The 25,898-nt window shown below is 40.5% G+C and overlaps 1 protein-coding gene across 1 annotated transcript; it reads right to left on the bottom strand.

Moving 5' to 3' along the window:
* Nucleotides 1–798: 798 nt before the first annotated feature.
* Nucleotides 799–23,202, bottom strand: atp2a1l (ATPase sarcoplasmic/endoplasmic reticulum Ca2+ transporting 1, like). The gene is given in 30 exon segments (XM_034193225.1): nucleotides 799–1,390; nucleotides 4,165–4,172; nucleotides 5,920–6,041; nucleotides 6,157–6,200; nucleotides 6,203–6,273; nucleotides 7,684–7,838; nucleotides 7,903–7,990; nucleotides 8,072–8,214; nucleotides 8,217–8,274; nucleotides 9,604–9,824; nucleotides 9,951–10,055; nucleotides 10,057–10,086; nucleotides 10,088–10,176; nucleotides 10,903–11,014; nucleotides 11,115–11,128; nucleotides 11,131–11,332; nucleotides 11,418–11,534; nucleotides 13,764–13,895; nucleotides 13,991–14,083; nucleotides 14,202–14,221; nucleotides 14,224–14,287; nucleotides 16,158–16,324; nucleotides 16,421–16,718; nucleotides 16,829–16,914; nucleotides 17,001–17,081; nucleotides 18,366–18,504; nucleotides 20,622–20,726; nucleotides 21,637–21,719; nucleotides 22,039–22,056; nucleotides 22,906–23,202. Coding segments are annotated over 30 exon segments (2,985 nt in total). The 5' UTR covers nucleotides 23,024–23,202; the 3' UTR covers nucleotides 799–1,388.
* Nucleotides 23,203–25,898: the final 2,696 nt, after the last annotated feature.

The raw sequence follows: 25,898 nt of genomic DNA, 5'->3' as shown, positions 1-25,898 counted from the left end.
GCATATTCATATAACCAAAGTGTTTGACCATTTTCATGGTGACATACAGAGACACAGTCAGATAGAGTCTCACTGCACAGCATGCCAGTTGTGAGCCCAGTGATTGCACAATCCAAGGTGAGGCTCAGCAGGTTGCTGCCTCACCACACATCTCTTCTCAGTATTTGAACGGCAAATATGAAAATTTAGCGATTTCAAATAAAAACCTAAAACTGGTGAAGTTAAAAGGAAAATAACTTTATAGTACAAATCACTGGATAAATATAACCATTTCATTTATTTTATTTTTTTTTTCCATGATGACAAGTGAGGCACAGCCTCACCTGCTTCCCCTGACCGCACGTCACTGTGGGACTGTACTCTTCACCACCTGGTTGCCTTTTTCAATTGTCTGTCATTGTAAATACTGGACTGTGTTTCCTTAGGTGCTAAATTTCTCTCGCTACATGTTCTGACAATTCTTTGTTGTACTTTATTCTAATTTGCTAGAATGACCATAGCGGGATGGTCACCCCACTCAGTCTGGTCTGCTTGAGGTTTCTTCCTGTAATAAAAAAAAAAAAAAAAACACAGATGGAGATTTTCCTTACTGTCACCACAATGCTTCCTCATAGGGTGGGCAATGGTGCATGTATAGCACCTTGACATCACTTGTGATTTTCCACTATATAAATAAACTGAATCAATGACACATAAATGCTCTACAGATTTCTGAAGCTGTTTCATGCACACATGTAACACAAATCATCCACACGCATGTACGGCGAATAAAAATGTGCTCCACCAAAGTAATGAGTCTGTAATCATCATCAATTTATTGCAGCTTATCACGTAAACAATATATAAGACCAAAAGTGTTGAATGAACATGTCCATTTATGTCATGAGAGCTCCATCAGGGTGCGTTGAGCACACAGAGCCTGTAGTGGGCGCTGTCCTTTCTGCCCCTATGAACCCTATGTGGTGCTGTACAGTAAGCAGCAGAAAGCAACAAGACTGCCTGAGATACAAGCAACAACAATCTAGAATAAGAAGAATGAGCTGGAAAATCAGTCATATGAAAATGGACAGAGGACACAAAATAACAGCTGAGAATATCCAAGTTTAACAAAAAGAAAAAAAAAATCACTTTTAATACATAGTTTATTTCTTAAAATAAAATCTTAAATAATATTTTATCAGCAGGTTTACTTCATATCAATTCGATCTCCTCTTCTTAGAAGTTGTTTTTATATATAGGTGTTTTTTTTTTTTTTTTAGTTTTTCTGTATTTTCTTCTCTCTCTTCTATTGTTGACTCACAAGAGTTCCTCTCTTTGGTTGTGGGTCTTCACCTCTCTCTCGTCTTCATCTCCAACCCTTAAGATCCACTTCTGCACCTCTATTTAAGTTCTCTACCTGGAGATGAATAAATGGATAAATTAGACTCACGTAATGTCGATGGAATGGAGACAGAAGTACCATTTTTGCAAAAAAAAAAAAAAAAAAAAAAACAATCGAAGTTTTTGATTGTTTTTTTTTTTTTAAAGAAAACACTAATTTCATACATATCTGATCTCTGAAGCGCCTTATAGCAAAATTGTGCTCAAGCCCTTTGCTTTTATCAAGCAGAGCCAATAATCTTGGCATTATTAGCCACAAAGCGATTACAAAGCAGTTATGCAACAAATGAAAGACCAAGGCTTCACCCTGATTTGTTGATCTCGCAGCTTACAAAAATAATTATATTCCAAAAATATTTTGGCATCAAAAAAAAAAAAAAAAAAGTTGCAGGACTCTGCCACAGAACATTGTATTGATTTTCACTCATTCACTTCTTACCAGTGTTACTTTGAAAAGTTACTTTTTTAGTTCTTTATTAGTTACTTTAAACAGATGCTTTATACAGTTACTTCATTAGCAGCTTTATAGTTACTTTATTAGCCGTGTTGACAACTTGTCAGCAGCTACTGAATGTAACTATATGGTAACGAATCTAACTTGGTTACTTTTAAGATTAAGTAATCATCAAGTAACTCATCGGGAAAGTAACTAATAGTTACTTTTCTGAGTAATCTAACTTGGCTATAATCAGCAAAGTAACTATTCTTAAATATAACTAAGTAGATTACTAGCTTACTCATTCGTTACATCAGCAGCTGCTGACAAGTTGCCAACAGCTGCTAATAAAGGAAACTGTATAAAGCTGCTAATGAAGTAACTGTATAATGTAACTGTAAAAAGTAACTTTTCAAAATAACTGCAGCAACACTGCTTCTTACACAGATAAATTTGTGTAATAAAATTTACTCTGCCCGGACTGTATTTGGTCTCACACCAAATAGTTATATAAACTCTATCACAGAGTAAAATCAACTCTATCTTAGTGTTAAGTCACGTGTTACTCTAACAGTCATTTTACTACAACAATGTTGATTTCACTCCTTGGACCAAATGTTTCCTGCCAAGGTAAATTTTACTCAGCTAAATTACTGTAAACATATGCGATGAGAACAGAAATATTAAAGAGGGAGGAGAAAAAGTAAGCTTGATATTTCAGGTTTTGTGCTTTTGTGTAGTATTTAATATTAAGATAATAGTGCAGCAGTACTACTCCCCACTTCTTACTAAAAAAAAATTAAAGCATCAAACTGTTAGATTTGTCTGTCTCTTAAATGTGGACAGATATGAACAGTCTGTCATTATGTGACAATATAAGGAAACAAGAATGTACAATAAAACCAACAAAAACTAACAAAATAGGCTGTTTTTCCATTGTTTTGTTGTTCATTATTATTAAACTCAGATTTTAGTGATACATCCCCACTTTCCACAGAAGACTTTGGGGGAAAAGCAGTTTTGCCAGAGATTCCATAATCAGCACATTTTTAGCCACTTGACCAACATTAAAAAAAAATCTCAAATATATGATTATTTTGGCACTTCTATTTTTCTATAACCCCTTACTTGAACTACCTGGGGAGTATAGAAAATGAATAATGTTTCTATACCAAACTGAGTGGAGTCAGTGTGATCATTCATGGTTAAATTGAATGAATATTCCAGCAACATTTAACAGAAAACTGATTGTAATTAATTCAGCTAAGGACACAAGTTTGCCCCTCGCTACATGATGTCAACATCCTGGTGTAAGGCACAATTTCAAGTTAATCAACTTGCTGGAACGGCTGTTTTGAATGCACCACCTTCTGTATTTGAATGTATAAGTGGTGTCAAAATACTAAAAAAAGATGTCAGTTGAGATTTAGCATCTGGCCAACAAAAGGGGAAAAGCCACTTTCATGAAAATGAAACATCCTTGGAATATGATAGAGTGAAATGGATCTCCCTGATTTTTTTTTAAACAGATGACCAATGCGCACATATAAAGTACTGTTGCTGGAAAAAGAAAAATGACTTCATGACCCAAGCCTGAATAAAAACAGCGCCCGTATTTTGCAGGAAATTAATTTCACCAGGCAGGAAAAGCAAAGAAGCTATTGTGTTGGTACAAGAACAAGCTGGGTTCCACTAAAAAAAAAAAAATAAAAAAAAAAAATCAACATCATAGAGAAAAAATGCTTTGCTGGACAGAGACATTATCAAGCACTTTTTAAAAAGCAAACATCTACAGTTTTACCACAGACAAAAAGAATGGACAGCGCAGACTGGGCTGTCATGCTTTCTCATGACTCCCCTGCTGAGGGATACAACAAAAAAAGACAATATACTCAAAGACCATAAATGCAACTCTTTCATATTTGGGACAAACAGTTCTGATGGACATTCTTGCCCCACTATAGTCCACTCAAAATTTGTGACATCTGTGGCATTGTGTTACGTGATAGAACTCTGCGTTATAGAAATGAGCTTTCATTAATCCAAGGCACATCTGTGCAATATCATGCTGCTGAATCAACATTTTGATATGCCACACATCAACCAGGTGGACAAATTGTCTGGCAAAGGTGTAAGTGTTCACTCAGAGATTTTAACGAATCTGTGAAATAAAATTCAAGAGAGATGAAATTTTTGAGATCCTTTATGACATCGCAATGAAAATGGGAATGAAAACGAAAAGTGTTGCATTTATATTTTTGCTGAGCACCTAAGCAGCAGCTTTCCGGTCTCTCTCTCCACCCAACAACTCCACAATTTGGGACAACCATGTAAAAATTGTATTTGACAGTGATCTCTTCAAAATGAGACAGTGACGCTGTGTGGTCCGTGTCACTGTTGTGTGTCATTAATAGCAAAAGAGAACCCAGAGTTCTACGTTGACACCACTGATGACAAATGCATGACAGCTGGCACACATACGCTCAAAACGCCCGAGACACGACACAACATTCAGACAATCTGCAGGACGCGTGGTGATGGACATGAGTAGTTCAGGTTGTAGAATACCTTGATTTAAATAGAGGCTAATGGTCATCGGTTGACAGAATTAGTCTGGAAATCAACAAAAAAAAGATGGCATGAGTTTATGAGAGATGGATGAAGAGACATATCAGGCACCATCAAACATGATGCATCAATTATGATGGAATAAGAAAATGACATGATGTAATTATATATGTATACCTTATCACATGTCTATTTATGTATCAAACCCTGATGTATCTGCATGATGCATAAACAGACATTTATAAGATATTCATCACATATTACAACAAAAATAAAGAACAATAATCATACACATGAATCATGTAGAACGAATAACGCAGGTAAATCATGTGACTATGTAAATTATGGAATGTTCTTATGTCTCTCTATAAAGTCATTGAGTGTCCTCTTCACTAACTTCTTGATGTCTCACAACTTCAGTAGAGACTCAGGTTGTAGAATTCTCCCTTCTCGGAGGCTAAAACTTTCTCACCTTGATCAGACATCTTGGTTGAATAAAATGATCAGGATCCTGCACTTGTCACCAGGGTAACACAAATGGGGGTGTGTCATTGGTGGAGGCAAGAAATGGGGGCTCCTGATTGATTAAAATGGGGCAATACAAAGCCTGGTATTTCAACACTTTTTTTTTGTATCGCCCTGTTTTAAAAATTGTATCACCCTGATTTATTGCCACAGTTTCCAGGGCAGTAAAAATGATAGGAAAAGTGTATGATTATCAGACCTATTTTTTCTTGTATCTCACGAGGGCTGGTTACGAGTATAGGGCAGATTTTTGTTGTAACATGTGATTAACATATATATATTATATATTATATATATATACATACATACATACACCACAGACACACACCAATTTTTCCGGAATATAAGTCACAACTGTCAAAAAAATGCCTCTTGATAAGTAAATACATAACTCGAACTGGCGTACTGACCCACAACACGGCAACACTACAATAAAAACATGAATACTTTTTCCCCCAACTCTTTAATTTGGGATTTTTGTCCATTGTTATACTTTTATTATTGGTGTTTTATTATTTTATTACTGGAGACGATTTATTTTGTGTGTTAGAGCAGGTGTGGTGGTCAAGCGGTTAGTGTGCTTGTTTACAAAACAGAAGGTTCCCGGTTCAAGACCACCCCCGCCCATTCTTCATCTAATATGGGAGTTGCATCAGGAAGGGCAACGGGTGCCAAACGTAAGCAAGATGCAGATCCATCTCGGATCAGATGTGGTGACCCCAAGCGGGGGCATTAACAGAGGAGCGGGAAGAAGGACTATCATTTGTTTTCATGTGTTGATACCTGCGAAATATGTCAATAGTTATTATTAATAATGAGCGTGTGATTTTTCGTTATATAATCTGCACTGGAATATAATCACAGGACCTCCAAAAAGTAGTAAAAAACTTATACACCGGAAAATACAGTAAATGATGCAGTTCATGGTATGAAAATGTATTAACTCAAAACAAATAACTAATTGTAATAAATTCCAGTTAGAGTGAATTGATTGAAAAAAACAAGGTAACTTACTTTCAACGTAGTTACGAGCGATGAACTTCAGCACCTCGTCAATCAGGATGACAGGGAAGGAAAGCTTCAACACCATCATCCATTGTTCTGTGTTCAAATGCGTCAATCTGAAGATCATCTTGGAGCTAACAGAGTTGAGAATCAGCACTGCAGTAAAACCCGACAAGAAATAAAGATTATGGCATATTTTGTAGACAACAAGGAAACTACAGATCACTTGTGGCCAAACTTACAGGCAGAGGGTCAATGTAGATGATCATGAAGTGGAGGGACATGAGAGGGTCATGGCAGCGATCAGCCAGAAGTTGCTCCATGGTGGCATGCGGATCAGAGACTGGTTCTCAGACAAGCTTGAGAGGGTGAGACAGAAAATTAAACCCTTTATGACCTACAGGTGTCATACATAAAAGTAATGACATACTTAAAATGTAAATGTTTATTATTCTTGAACACATGACAAAGAAAACTGTCAGCGATGATGATTAAAAACACAAAAATATTTAGGCATGTAGGTTGATCTTGAAAAGCCTTATCTGACAGCTTGTGCTCTGGGCTCAGGTTAAAAAAGAAAAGAAAAGGAAAAAGAAGCCTACAGGCCACTGAGCAGAAGCCTGCGGGCAACTGTACATCTTTCTGTGGAATACTTTGCCCATTTGGATAGAGTCTAATTCCACTGAGTCTTTTAAATTCAAACTAAAGACATCTATTTTCTTTGACTTACAATTTGTAAGTGGATTTCACTGCCTTGTATGTAATTCTGCCTGCGCTGCCTATTACGTGTGTTTATTTTAAACTATAGCTATTACGCTTATTACGTTACGGCTTTTGCAGTTTTGTACCGAGTTGCGTATTTGAGGAACACTATCCACCACCTTCGATTATCTTCTGTGACTCTGCTTGCTATCAGATTTAAGCAAGATGTGAAAAAATACAGCATTGAGCACAAATAGATTTTTGCATAGAGGGTGGGGGACTGAAAAACATGCAAATTCCTCACTTTACACATATTGTAAAAATAATAATAACAAGTAAGTCCCTTCAGCCGCTCCCTCGTTTTACTAGGGGTCGCCACAGCAGGTCCCAGGGTAGACCTGCATGTTGAATTGGCACAATTTTACACCGGATGTCCTTCCTGACTTCAACTCCACATTACACAGACAAATGTGGCGGGTTGAGGTTTGAACCAGGAACCTTCAGCACTGAAACCAAGTACACTACCACTTGGCCACCACCCCTGCTGTAATAATAATAATCCTAATAATAATTTAAAAAAAAATAATAACCTGACTTTCCTCTTTACATTTTCCCCCATTCTACATGAACTGACCATCATTATTATTTTCCTGCACAGGGAGCAATGCCTGTTGTAATAGGTAAACAAAAGGTAATAGGGTCACTGACGTGTCAATGAAATCCTCTGCAAGTCTATTGTTGAATTACAGTAAGGACTTTAAATTTAAAGGTCTCCAGAATGACGTCAGTAGAAAGAGAGTACTACATTTTAAACTGGGGGCTATCTTGTGGCTGTTAATCATTATCATGTTGTTAGAAATGCTCAGGCTTCAGCTTATTTTGTTCCTAAGAAGGCTTCAGTCGATATCCATATATTGCCATTTTCTTGAAAACTATCAATTATAAAACACAGTGAAAGCAACATATAGACAGCGGTCCTGTCCATGGGGTACTTGTTTCAACAGTTAAATACATTGTTTTTTAAACAGCTAATATATCATTTTAAAATTTTAAAATATTCCTAGTACCTGTTGAGAGCATTGCACATCTCAATGGTGACCAGCACAGACAGGGCCATGGTCATGGGTTGAGTAGCCTCAAAGATCTCACAATCAAGGCCTGTAAAGTCTTCATTCTCACCATGACACTGCATGAATGGGACTGTGGAGAGGCAGAGATTGGACTTACTGTGGTGCCCAGCTGTGAGTATTCATAATTATTACACGGAAAAAGAAAGTTAGCCCTACCAGCTGGTAGTAGGTGACCTGTGGGCCAGTGACATCGTAGAGGAACCACCAGACAGCACCACCAACAGGTGGCAGCACCAACATATCCTGATCAGAGAACATCTGTCGGTTTGAATTCTCTTATACTGAAATTCCCCGGAATGTAGACCAAAAAACACCTACTTACCACACCAATAGCCATGTATCGAAGAACAGCCAGCCAGAGATAAGAGGCTCTTGGGGGATCGTGGGGGTTTGCCCATGATGTCCAGAATCAGGAGGGTTGAAGCCCCGAGCAGTGGCCGGAAGACCGTCAGTGACCAGGTTGAACCACCAGCAGCTGAACAGGAGATCAGAGCCTCAGGCAGACCCAGAGCAGCAGTCAGGAAAATACTGGAAGTGGAAAAAATACAGGAAAAAGAGGTAGCTCAGTAGAGGAGGGAGAAAGTCAGGTGAGATTTATAACAACAAAGTGAATAAATGAATTATTTATTCAGCACAGCACACAAACAAAACACAAATACAACATAAACTCTTACTAACATACATAAAAAACAAACAAAGAAAATACAACAATAACTCAGTTTCTCAAATTAGGTGCAGCCGAAAGGGCATGGGCTGAAGGCAAAAGCTTATAAACGCCCACCCCGTACACCCATTACCATCCACAGTTAATACACTCAAATAAGTAGAAATCAGATATACATAACTAAACAGAATAGAACAATTTCATATTTACATTTTTACATTTACATTTTATATCTACATTAGAATATAGTTAGGTACTAACAACTGCATCAATGGCATTCCATTATTTTCAATTCATTTAAAGTTTAAACACATTTTTACCTTCTAAGCAATTACAAATAGTCTTGCACCCTGATCATTACTGACATAATGTCATACACCAAGTACTGTTCAATGTCTATGCAATCGTCTACACTTCTTACTAACTCTATTAACATTTTTACCTCGTTTGTGTCTGTGCTAACATAATTCTTTATATTTCTTTTTGAACTTATAAATGTTTCCACACAATTTAATGTGGTTATCCAAATGATTCCATAATTTAACTCCACATACGACACACACCAACTTTTCAGAGTAGTTCTTACATAATTTACTATAAAGTTACCACATCCCCTCAATCCATAACTGTCCTTCTCTCTTACAGAACAGTTTCTGTATATTACATGGCAGTTTCATTTTTATTGGCTTTAAACATTAGTAATGCAGTATGAAACTTTACCAAATCAGTCATTTTTAATAATTTTGACCTGATAAACAATTCATTTGTGTGGTCTAGATATCCTACTTTATGCAAAAGTCTAACTGCGCGTTTTTTGTAATATAACGATGGGATGAAGTGAACTCTTATAGTTGTTACCCCATACTTCTATACAGTAAGTTAATAAGGCAAAATCAATGTACAATATAACACTCGAAGGGCATCATGCTCCACAAATATTTAACTTTATAATAACTGTGACACTTTGGGAAACTTTACTCTGTAATATCTAAGTGCTTTTTCCAACTTATTTTTTCATCTATTATTACACCAAGAAATTTACATTCTGATACTCTTTCAATTTGAACACCATTTATACATATCTTTATCTCAGAGTTACTTTGTAATTTCCGAAAAACATTATTTTAGTTTTATCTAGGATTTAAAGATTTAAAAGTGTCTGCCATTAAAAAAAAAAAGCTTTGGGCACTCACCAGACAACCTCACCAACATTGGAGGAGATGAGGTAGCGGATGAACTGCTTCATGTTGTTGTAGATAGCTCTGCCCTCCTCAACAGCAGCCACAATGGAAGAGAAGTTGTCGTCAGCCAGGACCATCTCAGAGGCAGACTTGGCAACGGCAGTGCCAGAGCCCATGGCGATGCCAATCTCGGCCTTCTTCAGGGCAGGGGCATCGTTCACACCATCACCAGTCTGGAGGCACAAATCAAGATACTCTTTGACTGGCATTTTGTGAACTTACAGAAAAGTACTTTGTGTACTTAATCTTTAGGAAAATTATGTATTTGTAAAATGCGTCGCATGACACCAAAGTCTTACCATAGCAGTAATGTCATCATAACCCTGCAGGTACTCCACAATTTTGGACTTGTGGGACGGCTCCACACGTGCAAAGCAGCAAGCCCTACGCACAGCCTCAGACTGTTTCACTAATGGGCAGATCGTCAAACTCACGGTCCGGTGTAGGCCTTGCCGGAAACATCCTGGTCCTCGCCAAAGATACCAATGCGACGGCAGATAGCGATGGCAGTTCCTTTGTTGTCACCTGAAAACAGGGAGAAGCGTGGCAGTTAGACAAACGTATCTGAAATATAAAACTAAAAGTAGCACCACATGCAGGACGTGTTAAAAACTACATGAGAAAATACAATCGATCTGAAAGGGTGTTTAATCAAAACTATTTGTCAAATATAAAAAGTAATACAAACTACAAACAAAACAGAGGATTCGGACTGGTGGCACGTGAGCTGGATGGAACCCAACAAGTCAGTATCTATTGTGAACAACAGACAGACATTCAATCTAGGTGTGACCGTAGGACCTTTGTGGCCAGGATGGAGGTGGGATTGAACCCCAGACTGCTAGAACTAAAGACCAGAACTCTACCAGGTCAGCCAAAGGGGAATTCCCCGTTAGCCAAGCTAGCGGGAACGTTTTTTCAATCCGGACTTCATCTTGCTACACAGGGATAGACTGATAATGGGCTGAGCCGATAATCTGCATTGGCCAATAATCCTCTGGGTACTCTGTAGGGATAGACCGATAATCGTCCAGGGCCATACTCAACCAATATCAGCCAGGCCAATTATCGGTCTATCCCTATTAATCTATTGGTCAAAGACGAAAAGATACTAACAGGAGGAATTCTGAATAGGAATATGACCAAATTCTGGCAAACCTAGTCTCAAGTCAGAGTCTGCTTCGCAATCATTGCCACTAGAAAGCACCACTGCTTATTGCACTCATTATTAGTTTTCACCAAAATACTAACCAGTAATCATAATAACACGGATTCCAGCAGCTCTGCACAGCTCAATGGAGCCAGTGACCTCCTTACGAGGGGGATCCAGCATACCCACACAGCCAACAAAAGTCAAGTCCACCTGGGCAGTGACAGAAAAGTGGTGAGTGATTTTAAACTGTATTTATTAATTTGCTAATTGCAATCACAGTTCATTGAAAGTGGGAAAAATGGGTTCTTACCTCATAATCAATAACTTGGTTGAGTCCTCAAGGTTCATGTCCTCCACCTTCGGTGGAGTGTCACGAGTGGCCAAGGCTAGGCAACGCAGGGTGTCACGACCGGTACCCCACTCCTTTATTACAGTCATAATCTTATCCTTAATGGCACTGGTCAGGGGTTCACGCTTGTTGCCAACACGCACATAAGAGCACCTTTCAATCACACCCTCTGGGGCACCCTGTGGACCAAACAGGTTGAAAACTTTAAAGGTGAAGCTCAGAGTGCATGCATGAGGGTGCAGGCTGTAAGAAAGAATAACTGACCTTCACAAACATCTTGGCACCACCTTCTCCCTTGGTGGGTGTGCAGTATACAGACATGGACTTCCTGTCACGAGAGAACTCCAGGGTAAAGTTCTTCCTCATCAGGTGCTTAATGACCTGTTGACAAATGCACATCAGAAAGTTTAATTCAAATATACAGTCATTATAACCATAGACTGAATACTGGTTGAGAGCTTATAGCATTGTAGCGAGGCATTCCTAAACTATCTGGGAGATAGAATCCCTCCAGTGTGTCTTGGGTCTTCCCTGGGGCCTCCTCCCAAATGGACATGCCTGGAAGACCTCCCTAGGAAGACCACCAGGGGGCATCCTCAGATGGCCAAACTGCCTCAGCTGGCTCCTTTTGATGCAAAGAAGCAGCGACTCTACTCTGAGTCCCTCCCAGATATTTGCACTTCTCAACCTGTCCCTGAGTATAAATTGAGACACTCGAAGGAGGAATCTTATTTCCGTCGCTTGTATCCATAACTTTATCTTTCAATCATTGCTCAAAGTTCATGAGCAAAGGTGAGGACATAAGTCTAAATCGATTGGTTGGTACGGAATTTGCTGTAGGAACCGATCAAACGAGTGGCTCAATGACACGCCCTCCCCAACCCCCTCCCCCCGACGGTGGACTGGGCGCCTGGATGGACTCGCGTCAGTTGTTGTTGTGTTGTGTTCTGTACTGGAAACCTTTTTGGTAGAATGGCCTAAGCAGAGGGTCACCCCTTTGAGTCTGGTATGCTTGAGATTTCTTCCTTAATATCATCAGAGGCAGTTTTTCATTACCACAGTCTCCTCTGTGCTTGCTCTAGGGGTTGATAAGGTTAGACCTTATTTGTGTGAAGCGCCTGAGGCAGCTTTGTTGTGATTTGGTGCTATATAAACTAAATAAATTGGTAAATCGAGAGGCTTGCCTTCTGGCTCAGCTCTTTCTTCACCATCATGGTCCGGTATAGCTTCCACAAAACATCAGATCTGTCTATTGATCTCACGCTCTAACTTACAAACACTCATGAAACAGACCTGAGATACTGTTAGAGATATTTGTGTGTTCAAGTATGGTTTTCTTTATTTGTTTTCTGTACTTGTTATTTTACATAGGATTGTCTTCTTAATTTTCACTCTTATTCTTATTTTCCTTTGTTCTCTGTTGGAAAGTGTATGTTGAACTGGATTTAACCAGTTTTTTAACATACAGGACAACGAGACTCAGGTTACATTATAAATCATACATGTCCTGTTATTGCGCAGGTCCTGGGCAGGGGGTTGGACCTCCCTCGAATGCCCACAGGGATCAATAAGGAAAGGATTTTGTCACGCCCATGTAATGCTTTATAAAAACTGTGTCTATTGTTCAAGGCTCTGAAAAGGGAGGATCTCATCTGTGAGAAAAGTCCTCCTGGACCCAGGCCTGATTTTTTTCACTGTGACTTTGAAAAAATTTTAAAGTGTGGATACTTCGAGTTTGTGCTTTGTGAACGACAGTGTTACTGAAAGAGCCGGGGGAAAATAACGATACTTAAATTCTCCCACTTGGGGCAATAACTCTCCCCTGGCCCAGAGGGAATAATTAATCATTTTCCAACAGGACCATGGTCTCAGATTTGAAGGTGCTGATCTCATTCTAGTCGCTTCACACTTGACCTCAAACCTGGCCAATGTGCATCGCAGGTCACAGTCTGATAAAGCCTATAGAACCACATCATCCACAAAAAGCAGAAATACAATTCTGAGGTCACTAAACTGGACACTTTCCAGTCCCTGACTGCAACTTGAAATCCTGTCCATGAACATCAACAGGACTGGTAACAAGAAGTAGCCCCCAAAATAGTGAAGAAATATTGAAACAGCAAAATTAAAAAAAATTACCTGACATTTTCAATGGCTAACATTTAGTACAACCATGACTAAATGAGAATTATATTTACTAGGTGTAAGCTGTGGTATGCCTTGGCTCAGTCCAAAGTAAAGTCCTGTGTAACATTGAAATAGTGACTTCATTTTCAGCCAGTAACTTTTATAGTTGTCATAGGATTGGTGTGAAAATTAAGTATGCAGGAGACAATAGTTTGGAAATGCTGTGTGCCAAATTTCATGTAATTGTGTCATATACGAATATCCTTTGGCTTTGGAAACCTGGTTGTCCAACAGGGAAAAAATATTTGAATGCCAATAATATTCAGGGTTCTGCTTGGACTGCAATGTAAAAAAGTAAGCACCGGCTTAGTCAGATCCGCAAAGGAAGGGCCAAGATTAACTCCAGAAATCTCAGTCTTCAAAAGATAGAGTTCCATGACAACATTATAGAAATTTTACAAAGATAATCTTGATGTAACTTACTGCACAGCATGCGTTGGCTCTCTCAACTCTGTTCAGGTTCTTCACATTGGTGTTGAACACGTTCATCTTCTCAACCAGGCAGCACAGGGCAGTCTCAGTAGCCTCACCAACCTTCTCATAGACTTTCTTGGACTGGACGATGATGGGGAGAAGTGATTAAACTGAAATATGTACAGTATACTTAGTATAAAGTAGTGAGTATCATCATTCAGGTGGACCAACTCTACCTCATTGAAGTCCAGAGAGGAGTCATTGCACAAGGCACAGATGGTAGCCAGCTCAACCCAGGCACATCATATGTACTGCAGTGGTCTTGGCACCTGCCTGAGTTCTGAGGGATGAAGACAAGATTCAGACTAGACACAAAGAAGTTGTGTGTTTTTCAGTTTGTAACGATTTTTTCCCTTGAATGAACATGCTGTTGATGCCAACTTACACCTCGCCTTCAGGGGTGTACTGGAGCCAGATATATCAAAGGCATCAAGTTCAACGTGGTCACCAGCAACAGTCTTGATAATAAACATCTGTGGAAGAACAAAGTGTCCAGTTGTTATTTGTGGATTTTTGTAACTAATGTGGCCTCAAATGGTGATTACTTATACATTTTATTCCTTTCTAGGGACGCCCCAATCAAGGTTTGTTGGTTTTTTTTTGTTTTTTTTTGGGGGGGGGTTTTTGTGCCACAGACCACAGTCAGAGTCATTTAATATACTCGTAGAGTATCTACCGATACAGAGTCCTGATCGGATACTTGTATTTTTCTTAATATTACACTTGCACAGAGCAGAATGTAATTTCATAAAAGTCATTGTATATGCTTTTCGGCCGTTGTATATGCTTTTGTCACCTTAACAATTACTCCATGCATCAAGGAAAAAAACACCTTCAATCCAATCTGCTTCTTAATGTTTGTATTCATTTTTTTTTTTAATTGAGTAAACACACTTTTTATGTGTTTCATCAATTCCAATTAGTGCAGAATTGTAGTAGTAAAACTAGGACATTTAAAATAGGGACTGAAAGACATTTTAGTTGTTAAAAATACACTATATATTTATACGTAAAAAAAATGCATATTCATGTGCCGCGGTGGCAGAAGACCAAGCAGCTCATAACACATTTCCCTATCTTCAGCCAAATCCTCAAAATTTTCCTGGAAGGTCCTGAGACCTTCCCAATACAGAAGGGACATATAATCCCTCCATTGTGTCTTGGGTCTTCCCCATGCCTGGAAGACCTCCCTAGGGAGACAGCCAGGGGGCATCCTCACCAGATGCCCAAACCACCTCTGCTGACTCCTTTTAATGCAAAGAAGCAGCCATCTTGTTCTTTTTGATCATGACCCCAAGCTCATGGCCATAGGAGGGGATAGGAGCATGAATTGATTGGTAAATTGAGTCTCGTCTTTTGGCTCAGTCCTTTCTTCACCATGACCATCCAAGACCTCAGACACTGTCCCAGTCAGTCTGCTTTTTGTGGATGATGTGGTTCTGTCGGCTTCATCAGACAGTGACGTCTGATGCATACCGGGCAGGTTTGAGGATGTGTGTGATCCACTGGGATGACGGTCAGCACCTTCAAATCTAAGCCCATGAGTCCATGCTGGAATTCAATTCAATTTATTTCCAATTTATTTTATTTGTATAGTGCTAAATCACAACAAAGCTGCCTCAAGCCACTTCACAAAAAAAGAGTGGATTCTCCTGCTGGTTCAGGAGAGGGGTATTGCCCCAAGTGGAGTTCAATTATCTCGTGTCTTTTTTACAAGTGGGGATAAGATGGAGATTATCATTATTATTGTTATTGGTGGTGGTGTATGTAAAAAAAAAAAAAAAGAATCTTTAAAATATCTTTGAAAGTTTACTTTAAGGGGGGGGGGGTCATTTCAACTCCTCTTACTGGCTACTCTCCTGTAATGGCTCTGTACACAGGTAGAATGGATCAGAGGATGAAGGCCAAACTTTTATGTTTTGTGGAACTTCCTACCTGATTGACCGGGAAGAAGGTAATATCACACAGGCCATCCATTAGAAACAGACTTTGTGTGTATTTATAGTGATGAGAAATATTTCTTTTAAACTCTTATGTGGAAGCGCTGAGCACTGCCTTGCTAATCTGTGTGAATAAAATAGGCTTGTTGCATATTTAAAGAGTGTGAAGTTACTTTAAAAATGCGCATTGTGGCTCTGTAGTGAAACTACAGCCAGGACTCCATTTGGTCCAATGGCACCAAGTTTTTAAATTGAAGCGGATGGAACTCATGCACGTATTTGATGACTTGGGTTTAATTTAATCCGTACAATCAATTAACAAATGCCTTGCTTGGAACAAAATGGATCAGATCGGGACATCCCACACCTTTACAGGTATAGATGTTGCACACTTGGTGCTCACCTTGGTCACACACATCTGGTTTGTGGTGAGAGTGCCAGTCTTGTCGGAGCAGATGACAGAGGTGCAGCCCAGAGTCTCCACAGATGGCAGGCTTCTTACAATGGCGTTCTTCTTGGCCATACGGCGAGTGCCAAGAGCCAGACAGGTGGTGATGACAGCGGGCAGACCTGACAGACATCACATTGGTGAAGACACAATTAGAAGCCTTCTAAATCATGGTGGGTTTGCAAAAATTGTGGGACTCTTTTCTGGGTGTTTCTTACCCTCAGGGATGGCAGCCACAGCCAAGGCAACGGCAATCTTGAAGTAATAGACAGCACCGCGGATCCATGAGCCTCCGTGGACGGGGTCATTGAAGTGCCCAATGTTGATGGCCCAGACAGCAACGCAGATCAGAGAGATGACCTTGGACAATTGCTCACCAAACTCATCCAGCTTGGCCTGCAGAGGAGTCTTTTCCTGCTCAGTGGCAACCATCTGGTCACGGATCTTGCCGATCTCAGTAGAGACTCCGGTGGCAACAGCCACACCGATGGCCTTGCCGGCAGCAATGTTGGTACCCTACGGAGGAGTAAAGACAGGTAAGATATATATATATATATATATATATATATATAAAAGGGAACAATTGAAGAAAATGTGAAAGAGGGCTGCAGTAGAGGGGAACATACAGAGAAAAGCATATTCTTCTTGTCCTGGTTGACGGCTCTGAGGTCAGGAACAGGCTCAGTGTGCTTGATCACACTGACAGACTCACCTGAGACAGAAAACAAATGATTTCAAAATTACAGAGCAATTGAGTACAGAACAGAAATGCTCTTATTGGCGGACTTGCAACCGTACCAGTGAGGATGGACTGGTCAACACGCAGGGTGGTGGATTTGATGGAAACAATCCTGATGTCAGCGGGAACTTTGTCACCAACTGAGGAAATCATAGAGATGTGATGATTAAAACCCATCTTTACTATTTGTACCAAATTGGCATTATGTTTTTTTTTTTTTTTACACAGATTATTACGTCTGCCAAACACGTTAATAAAATCATCAGCATTTATTTATTTGTCTGTCTGTCAGCAGGATTATGTAAAAATTACTGCACAGATTTTGATGAAATTTTCACCATATATAGATATTAGGCCATGGAAGACTCCATTCAATTTTGGAGGTGATCTGGATCTGGATCCTGATTCTGGATCAAGTTTCACTTTATATAGACTTTGAAGGATTACGTCAAAACTAATTCACGGATTCTCACCAAATTTTCACAATGGATACATATTAGTCCATGGAAGAATCCATTACATTTTGCAGGTGATCTGAATCCAAACCCAGATTCTGGATCAAGATTTCAATTTATATACACGTTGAAGGATTACATCAAAAACACTTCACAGATTCTCACCTGTTTTCACCACAAGTAGATGTTAGGCCAAGGAAGACTCCATTACATTTTTGAGGTGATCCAGATCCTAATTCAGATTCTGGATCAAGATTTCACTTTATATAGGCTTTGAAAGATTACATCAAAACTACTTCATGGATTCTCACCAAATTTGCACAACGGATAGATGTTAGGCCAAGGAAGACTCCACAGAATTTTGGAGGTGATCAAGTTCTGGATTGGTGGACGTCAGAAATCTCTGCTTGCTCTTGTTATCACTAAATTATCTCACATATCACGTAAGTTACTATCACATTTGAAATTAGCTCAGTCTTCGCTGTCCTCTGTGAAAATTCGAATTATGAATTTTTCTTTTATTTGATTTCACACGACACCTAAACTGGCACTGGCATTGCTGAGTGAGAATGAACCACGCACAAGGGGCTGAGACAGCCAACCGGGAGGGGAAACAGCTGTACGTCGACAAAATAAACAAGTTGGCGAAGAGGCATGGAGGAGAAGAAGACATGCAGCAGGTGGCGGCGAGGATATTTATACTCGTGATTTTGTTTTCGTTCAGTCAGCATGTTCATTCCTGGCAGTTACACCATGCTCCCCTTCAGAAATCAGAGGCTTGGCCATCAGCCTTTGGCATACACATAGATCGTAAATCTGTGGCTCATTGTTGTAGAGCTTTTATTACTGAAACGTGAGTCGTTGGATGTCAGCTAGTATATATCTCCTACCCATCCCACCGCAACCTCCTCCCCCGCCCGCCCGCCCCCCAAGAAGAAAGAAACAAGAAGAAATCCTGACATTTCTTACCGGACACCTCCACAATGTCTCCAGGGACAATTTCTCTGGCTTTGATCCTCTGCACACTCTTTCTGTCAGAACGGTAAACCTTGCCCATTTCAGGCTCATACTCCTTGAGAGCCTCGATGGCACTCTCAGCATTACGCTCCTGTGGTACGCATAAACAAAACACTTTAAGATAAATAAACAAAACACTTTAAGATAAAGTTGACCAATAGATGACCGCTATTCTATTTAAGACGGATGAAAATTTGGATGCATTCTGATAGAAAAACATGATGCTTGTAGCTCGATGGATACTGAGCCACCTCAAAATAATATAAAAGATACCCGTGAGCCCTATTTTAGAGCATGTAAAAATAATCTGCTACAAATCATAGTTCATCAAGCAGCTTTTTTTTTCCACCTAAAAAAAAGTTCTTAAACTGATTTGAAAAGATCTGAATGAATAGGTTCCCCTTTTCACCTGTGATTGGCCTGTTCAAATCTGTGATGCAGCAAATTGAGCTTATATGCACTTGTAGCAAACTCAGATTTCAGCAAATAAGCAGCAGAGGATTGTGAAAAACTGTTTACATGTCACAGAAACATTCCTAGAGATGTTTTTAGTGAAGTGGATCTGTAATAGTTTACTTAGAGAAATATCGAAGGTGGGAATCATGGAGGTCAGTGTGGTCTCAGAGTTTTTTTTTTGTTGGTTTTTTTTTTAGTTTTTCCAAAAAAGAAGAGAAAAATCACAAATATCAGTGTGAATGTGTGAGGTGCTCGAATATTTTTTGCTCAGGGTCACCACAGAAAATCTAATATGGATCTGCATGTTGATTTGACAGAAGCTTTACAACGGTTGCCCTTCTTGACAAAACTCCACATTACATGAAGAATGAGCACAAGATGGTGTTGAACCAAGAAGAAGAACCAAGTGCTGGAAGCAAGTGCAAGGACCACTTGGTCGCTACCAAATATACAGCCTCCATGATATTTTTTTTTTAAATACAAGCCCAAATCAGAAAAATTTGGGACAATATGAACACATAAATGTATAAATAAACCCGCAGCAATTGTTACATTAACTTTGACTTCAATTTCATAGCAGATCATATGAACTCAGTCTGTGTCAAGTAGGCAATTCTCAAAAATTGAATAATCTTGCTGGAAGGAGACAAGTGAGGGAAGCCGCCAAGACACTCATGACAGCTCTGAAAGACTTATCGGATTGTGAATGAAGAAACTGGGAATGGCGCAACGTTTGCCTGTTGCATAAATCAGGAAAACCGAGAAAATCTAGACTCAGGTTCTCAAGCGTGTTCTGGCTGAAATTTTGCATGCTCTTTTTCAGAAAACTCTCTGTACCACTTCATCATGAAGTTGTAGAACTGGTGCAACAGACAGAAGTTTCACTGTGCAGTTTCTCTGCCACAAACACAGATGCCCATAACTCCTTCAGAGTCGCCTAGGTGTCTTGATAGCTTCCCTCACTCGTCTCCTTCCAGCATGGACATTCATTTTTTGAGAGCTGCCTACCTGTCACAGCCTTGGAGATGTTCATGTTTCCATCTCCTGACTTGTCTCAAGAAACTGGCTGTAGAAGTGATGATATAGTTCTTAAATTTAGAATAAATTGGATTGGATTGCAGACCTTTAATGCAGGAATGGTTGACCACAAAACAGGAAATATCTTGGGTTCATACCGCCTCCAATGAACTAGAAATCAAAGTAATTGTAAGGATGGCTGCATTTTTGATTTATTTGCATTATCCAAATCTTCCCAACTTTTTCTTATTTGGGGTTGTACCTTAAAAAAAACAAAAAAAAAAACAGCTGAAATAGGGGTGTAGACTTCTCTGTGCAATACTGCAAACTCAATGATAACAGTAGCATTCCGTCACTGACTAAAGCCTGATGCCAGTGCCAAATACTTAACTGCATGTGTGCAGAAGGACGTGCTGGCATAATGTGTCATCCATCATTTGCTGTCAAAACACACTGCAGTCAAAACATTAACTAGGCTTAGAGACTGCAAAGAGTATTAAACAAAATATTAAAGTAAAAACTATTAACGATGAATGTCTACAGCGTTTGTTGCGCTGGAATGGCAAATCCGGAGCATACGCTCACTATTTTAAGCTTCGTGGTCAAAGTGATAATGCTCCATTTTAGTGATCGCCTCTGGGTAGAAAAAAAACCAGCAGTAATTCAAAACTGTGTACTTTCTGTCTTTGCAATGGAGACGTCTTATTGCGCAACACACCAGGTCTCATCACTGACCTGCCACACGCCAACAACGGCATTAGCGATGAGGATGAGAAGGATGACGAAAGGCTCCACGAAGGCCGTGACGGTCTCCTCGCCTTCCTCAAACCAGGCCAACACCTGATATCAGAGCCGACAGAACCACACCAGTGTTAGCATTTACATAGAAACGGGGTCCAACACTGGCAGGTCATAATACTGTGCAAAATACATGTGTACTTAGAACATCCATTCAGTGTGTGTATGAAATCCTACAAATAAAATAGAAAAAAAAAGCCAATTGCAATTCTAACATTTGGAGAAACACAAAAATCATATAAAAATTCCAAATTTATATGACCTCAACTGCACAAGATGTCAATTTTTGTTGCATTTGTGATCTAAACTTGCTTTGAATGTACTTGAATATTTACATTTTCAGGCAGTCAAACCCTGTTGAGGGATTTGGAGAATATTTCTGTGTGATTACACAATTTCTAACATGATCATAAAACTCCCACAACTCTCAGCGCCCACTAACGTCCACCCGGTCTGCCACTTTCTGTGGAAGCTCTTCGTTCCTTCTTCCAGTCTTGACCTTTTCCGAAGGATTCGGTTTCTCTCCTCAGCTTGAGTCTTTCTTAAAATAAACCCTTGCCCCTCAGGCCCCCTATACTTTTCTGCCCCCCGTTCCTGACTTCTCAATATTCGCCTTCTAAGGCCATCATGACAGCTGCCCAAAGGGGCGAAAGATGGGTACGGGAATTAATACGCCTCAGGCGAGCCCTTGCAATCTGTTTTCCTCCTCCCCAAGTTGTCTTCCTCAAAAATACATCAAGGGACTTAGAGGGGGATGAGAAATACCATAGAGGTGTGATCTACTTTGGCATTCTTCTTTCTGAGAGGAATTTATGTGATAGATTTCTCACGTGCATGACGGGTTGCAACATGCAATGAAAATAACCAATAATTGGTTCCGTGTAATTATGTCGGCTGCAAATATTGCTTTAAAATTAACAAGGCATGAGTAACCCCGGTGCCTTATACTTACAAATGAGATGCAGGCAGCCAGCAGCAGAATCCTGACAAGCAAGTCCTCAAACTGCTCAATGACCAGCTCCCAGAGGCTCTTACCTGAGTTACAGGGAAGAGTTTAAGAAATCTACTAGCGGTAATTCAATAAACAACAAAAACAAAATGTGATGACTCAGACATGTGAGGGCAGAGCCGCTAAAGATGGCGTAAATACAGATGCCAGAACGCGATATGTACTGCCAAATATCTGTCAGGTGACCTCGGCCAAATATTTTCTAACAAAAAATGTTTACTACAACCGTTCTGTGGATGACGGCCAATTTAATGAAGTCATTTTATCATCTCACCGGCCTCAAAATAAGTGTTTGATCTAGTCTTCAAATCGGCACATTTTAAATATAGGTGAGGAAAGACTTACCCTCCTCAGCTGGCAACTCTAGAGTTGGACACAAAGGTGAAGAAAAGTGGGTAGTTGGGTGGGTGGTGTTGGGAGGGGGGTAGACAGGTAAAAAGATGGTCAGTAGAATGAAAAACATTTGCAACCAAAATTTTTTGTAAAACTTTATTTTTATAGCCTGCAATGGTTTCTGACGCAACTTTACACTGTTTGCCAATAGCTTGGTAATAGCAGGTCTCTTGTTAAACACGACCATTCCTGAAGTTAACAATACCAGATGCTCATATTTACTGCCTAAATGTCCTAACTGGTAAAGTTACTCCAAAGACAGACGGCAATCATTATGAAAAAAATGTGTAAACAGCATCTAAACAGAAGTACTACTAATCATCATTCCACTGGTTATTGATAAGCAATCGTATCCAAAACCATTTAGCCTCAACCCATCTAAGGACCTCCCCTTCTGACTCATCCTAAAATTATCTGCCTCTCCTGTTGACGCCTGCCCCCGTGTATCACCCAGGAAGCTTCTTGAGCCATCACCTGTCTCTCTCGCTCTCTAGCCATCTTCTTTTGCTGTCTTTAAATAGCTCGTCAAAGCCCTCAAAGTCTCTGCTTCTCAGTGTCTCTGCATTTCTACCAGCTGTTGCAACTCCTCTCTAAAAAAGCATCACAAGCAGCATCTCCGCCCAGCGTGACGCAACGGCGTCTCTGAAATCTCCGCTGGTGCTCAGCTTGGCAAAGCAATCCAGACACCAGACATTCAATTTTATTAAACACTGTCGGTGGCCATTCAGAGATTTAATGTGGCGTTAGGCATTTCGCTATCTGGGAGTCTTTCTTCTGTCAGGTGATCTCTTACCCCATCCCAGATTCCCAAACTCTCACCATTGTAGCCGTATTTCTCCAAGTTCTTCTTGAAGTGATCAGGAGTGAGACCAATGTTCTCGTTCACGCCAAAGTAAGCCAGGCATTCTGCCGGGGTCTTTGTGTGTGCGTTCTCCATCCTCTTTGGATAGACAAGGGATTGGACGTTGAACCGTGCCTATCCGCGCTCTTTTACTTCTTTGTGGTTCACTGCAGTTTTCACCCTTGGTCCACCACCCTCACCTTAAAGTGTGGCACCCTCCAATTCAGGAGTGCTGGACTGACAGAAAGAGCGAATAAGCACATATACGCTCAAGGATTTATACCACCAAAACACTCAGGATTGGTGGACACCCCAATGACACACGCCCCCAAATTCCAGCACGAGAGGCGCAGAGCGTAAGGGTGGGATTCGAGGAGGAGCACTGGGGAGGTGAGATGGTGGACTTGGACAGGAACTGAGGACAAGGCTTGGATTTGGAATGGAGGTAATGCAGCATGGTTTTGGAGCAGGGGCTTGGGGAAGGTGGGGGTGCTACACAGATGAAAATGAGATCTGTTTTTGGAACATGCATGGTCAGTGGAATAAGACGAAGAGAGAAGGTGAGAGAGTGAGACAGGAGATCATCATTTGAGTGGGGGGGATGGTAAATGGTGGTGGTGGGGGGGGGGCAGTGAGTGATGGCCCAAATGGTTTCTGCTGAGGGAGGTGACTGAGCCAGAGAGTGAGACGCTGAATAATGGAGACACTAGGAGGTTAATTTAGCACAAGACCCAGTGTGGCATCTTTACACGGGAATGCGATTAAAATATTTCTACGCAAATGCAACAAAGCACACGGCTCAAAGTAGTACTGAAAGCTCTGCGCAATGGAACCACTCATCTGCCATCATCATCACTACTATAACACGTGTGCACTTGTCTACAACGTAAGTAGGCACCTTTCCAAAGACACGGCACCTGTTCATAAATGCAGTTAAGTAAGAGCAAAGAAAAAAGTGAGTATGCAGTGGAGGAATGAGTGCTGTGAGACAGGAATGTCAAGAGGACGGCCAGTGTGTCATACTATCGCACCGCACAGGAGAAGCCCCGACTGCAGATACTGGAGGATCAAATTTTATTTCTCGTTTCATGAGGAAGGCAGAGGGGCGATATGGCCCAGCTTAAGTAGAAGTGGGGCAGATGATCCGTCTGCCAATTACCATTCAGTGACTCACAATGGTCTCTTGTGATGAAGTCAGAACAACTAGTGTTATTGGCTTTAAGCAAATTAAATTAATCGATAATTTAAATGGCAGTTTTCAGTTTTGTAAATCTGTACAGTAACTTATGTCCACCAAGGATGTAATAAAATTATCTGCGTTTATTTATTTGTCTGTCTGTCTGTTAGCAGGATTATGTCAAAAATCACTGTGCAGATTTTGAAGAGATTTTCACGACAGATAGCTATCAGGACATGGAAGACCCCACTGAATTGTGGAAGTGATCCGGAGCCGGATTCTTTATCAATTCACTTTATATAGGCTTTGAAGTGTGACCGCGACCTTCATCCCGCTACATATGTAGCGGGATGAAGGTCCCGGTCCTGATTCAAAAGATGTTCCCACTAGCTTGGCTAACGGGGAATTCCCCTTTGGCTGACCTGGTAGAGGAATGGTCTTTGGTGTGAGCCGTCCGGGTTTGATCCCACCGCCGTCTCGGCCACAAAGGTCCTGCGGTCACAATCTGGCGTCACGAACAGGATGTGGGTAGTCACAGAATATGCTTAAATGCACCTGTGACTTCAGGACGAAGTCAAAAATGGTGGGGAGATATGTAGCGGGATGAAGGTCCCAGGTCCTGATTCAAAAGACGTTCCCGCTAGCTTGGCTAACGGAGAATTCCCCTTTGGCTGACCTGGTAGAGGAATGGTCTTTAGTGCAAGCCATCCGGGTTTGATCCCACCGCCGTCACGGCCACAAAGGTCCTGCGGTCACAGAAGGATTACGTCAAAACTGCTTCACAGATTCTCACCAAATTTGCACCACAGATAGCTATTAGTCCATGAAAGACTCCATTAAATTTTGAAGGTGATCTGGATCCAAATCTGGATTCTGGATCAAGATTTCACTTTATATACACTTTGAAGGATTACGTCAAAACTACTTCACGTATTCTCACCAAATTTGCACCACAGATATATATTAGGGCATGGAACACTCCACTGAATTTTGTAAGTGATCCGGAGCTGGATTCTGTATTGATTCACTTTATATAGGCTTTGAAGGATTACATCAAAACTGCTTCACAGATTCTCACCAAATTTGCACCACAGATCGATATTCGTCCATGGAAGACTCCATTAAATTTTGGAGGTGATCTGCGTCCAAATCCGGATTCTGGATCAAGATTTCACTTTATGTACGCTTTGAAGGATTACGTCAAAACTACTTCATGGATTCTCACCAAATTTGCACCACAGAAATATATTAGGACATGGGAGACTCCACTGAATTTTGGAGGTGATCCAGATCCAGTATCGCAGACCGAACGATCCGCCCTTAAAAATCGGTCCGCCTTTCGCATGTGTGCATGCGTCACTGCGGACCACAACAGCACGTCTGAGAGTCTCTTCAGCCAAAGCAATCAAATGGATTAATGGGATTATTAACCATCAGATAATGAAGGTAAAACCTCTTAAATCATTCTAAAGTCAGTTCTAAAAAGAAACGAGGCTGTTTTAAGCAGAAACAAGGCAAAATTCCATGACGCCTTGAAATGTCTGACACGCAGTGAACACATCAGCTAGCAACTCATTTAGCCACGGTGCTCTGATGGCTTCTGCCGCCTTTTATGATGAAGTAATGCTGAATTTATGTGGAAATGATTGTTATACAAAAGCTTCTGATATCTGTCGCTGAGATAAATGATGACTGGAGTGCAGTCTGAAGCAGAAACGAGGTGTTAATCCGTGAACCGCGTCATCAGTGGGGACCGATTTTTAGGGGGACCGTTCAGTCGGCGACACTGGATCA

Source organism: Thalassophryne amazonica, chromosome 18 (assembly GCF_902500255.1).
Source record: "Thalassophryne amazonica chromosome 18, fThaAma1.1, whole genome shotgun sequence".
NCBI lineage: Eukaryota > Metazoa > Chordata > Actinopteri > Batrachoidiformes > Batrachoididae > Thalassophryne > Thalassophryne amazonica.
The sequence above is the reverse complement of the archived record's forward strand: the minus strand, read 5'-3'. Positions and strand labels throughout refer to the sequence as shown.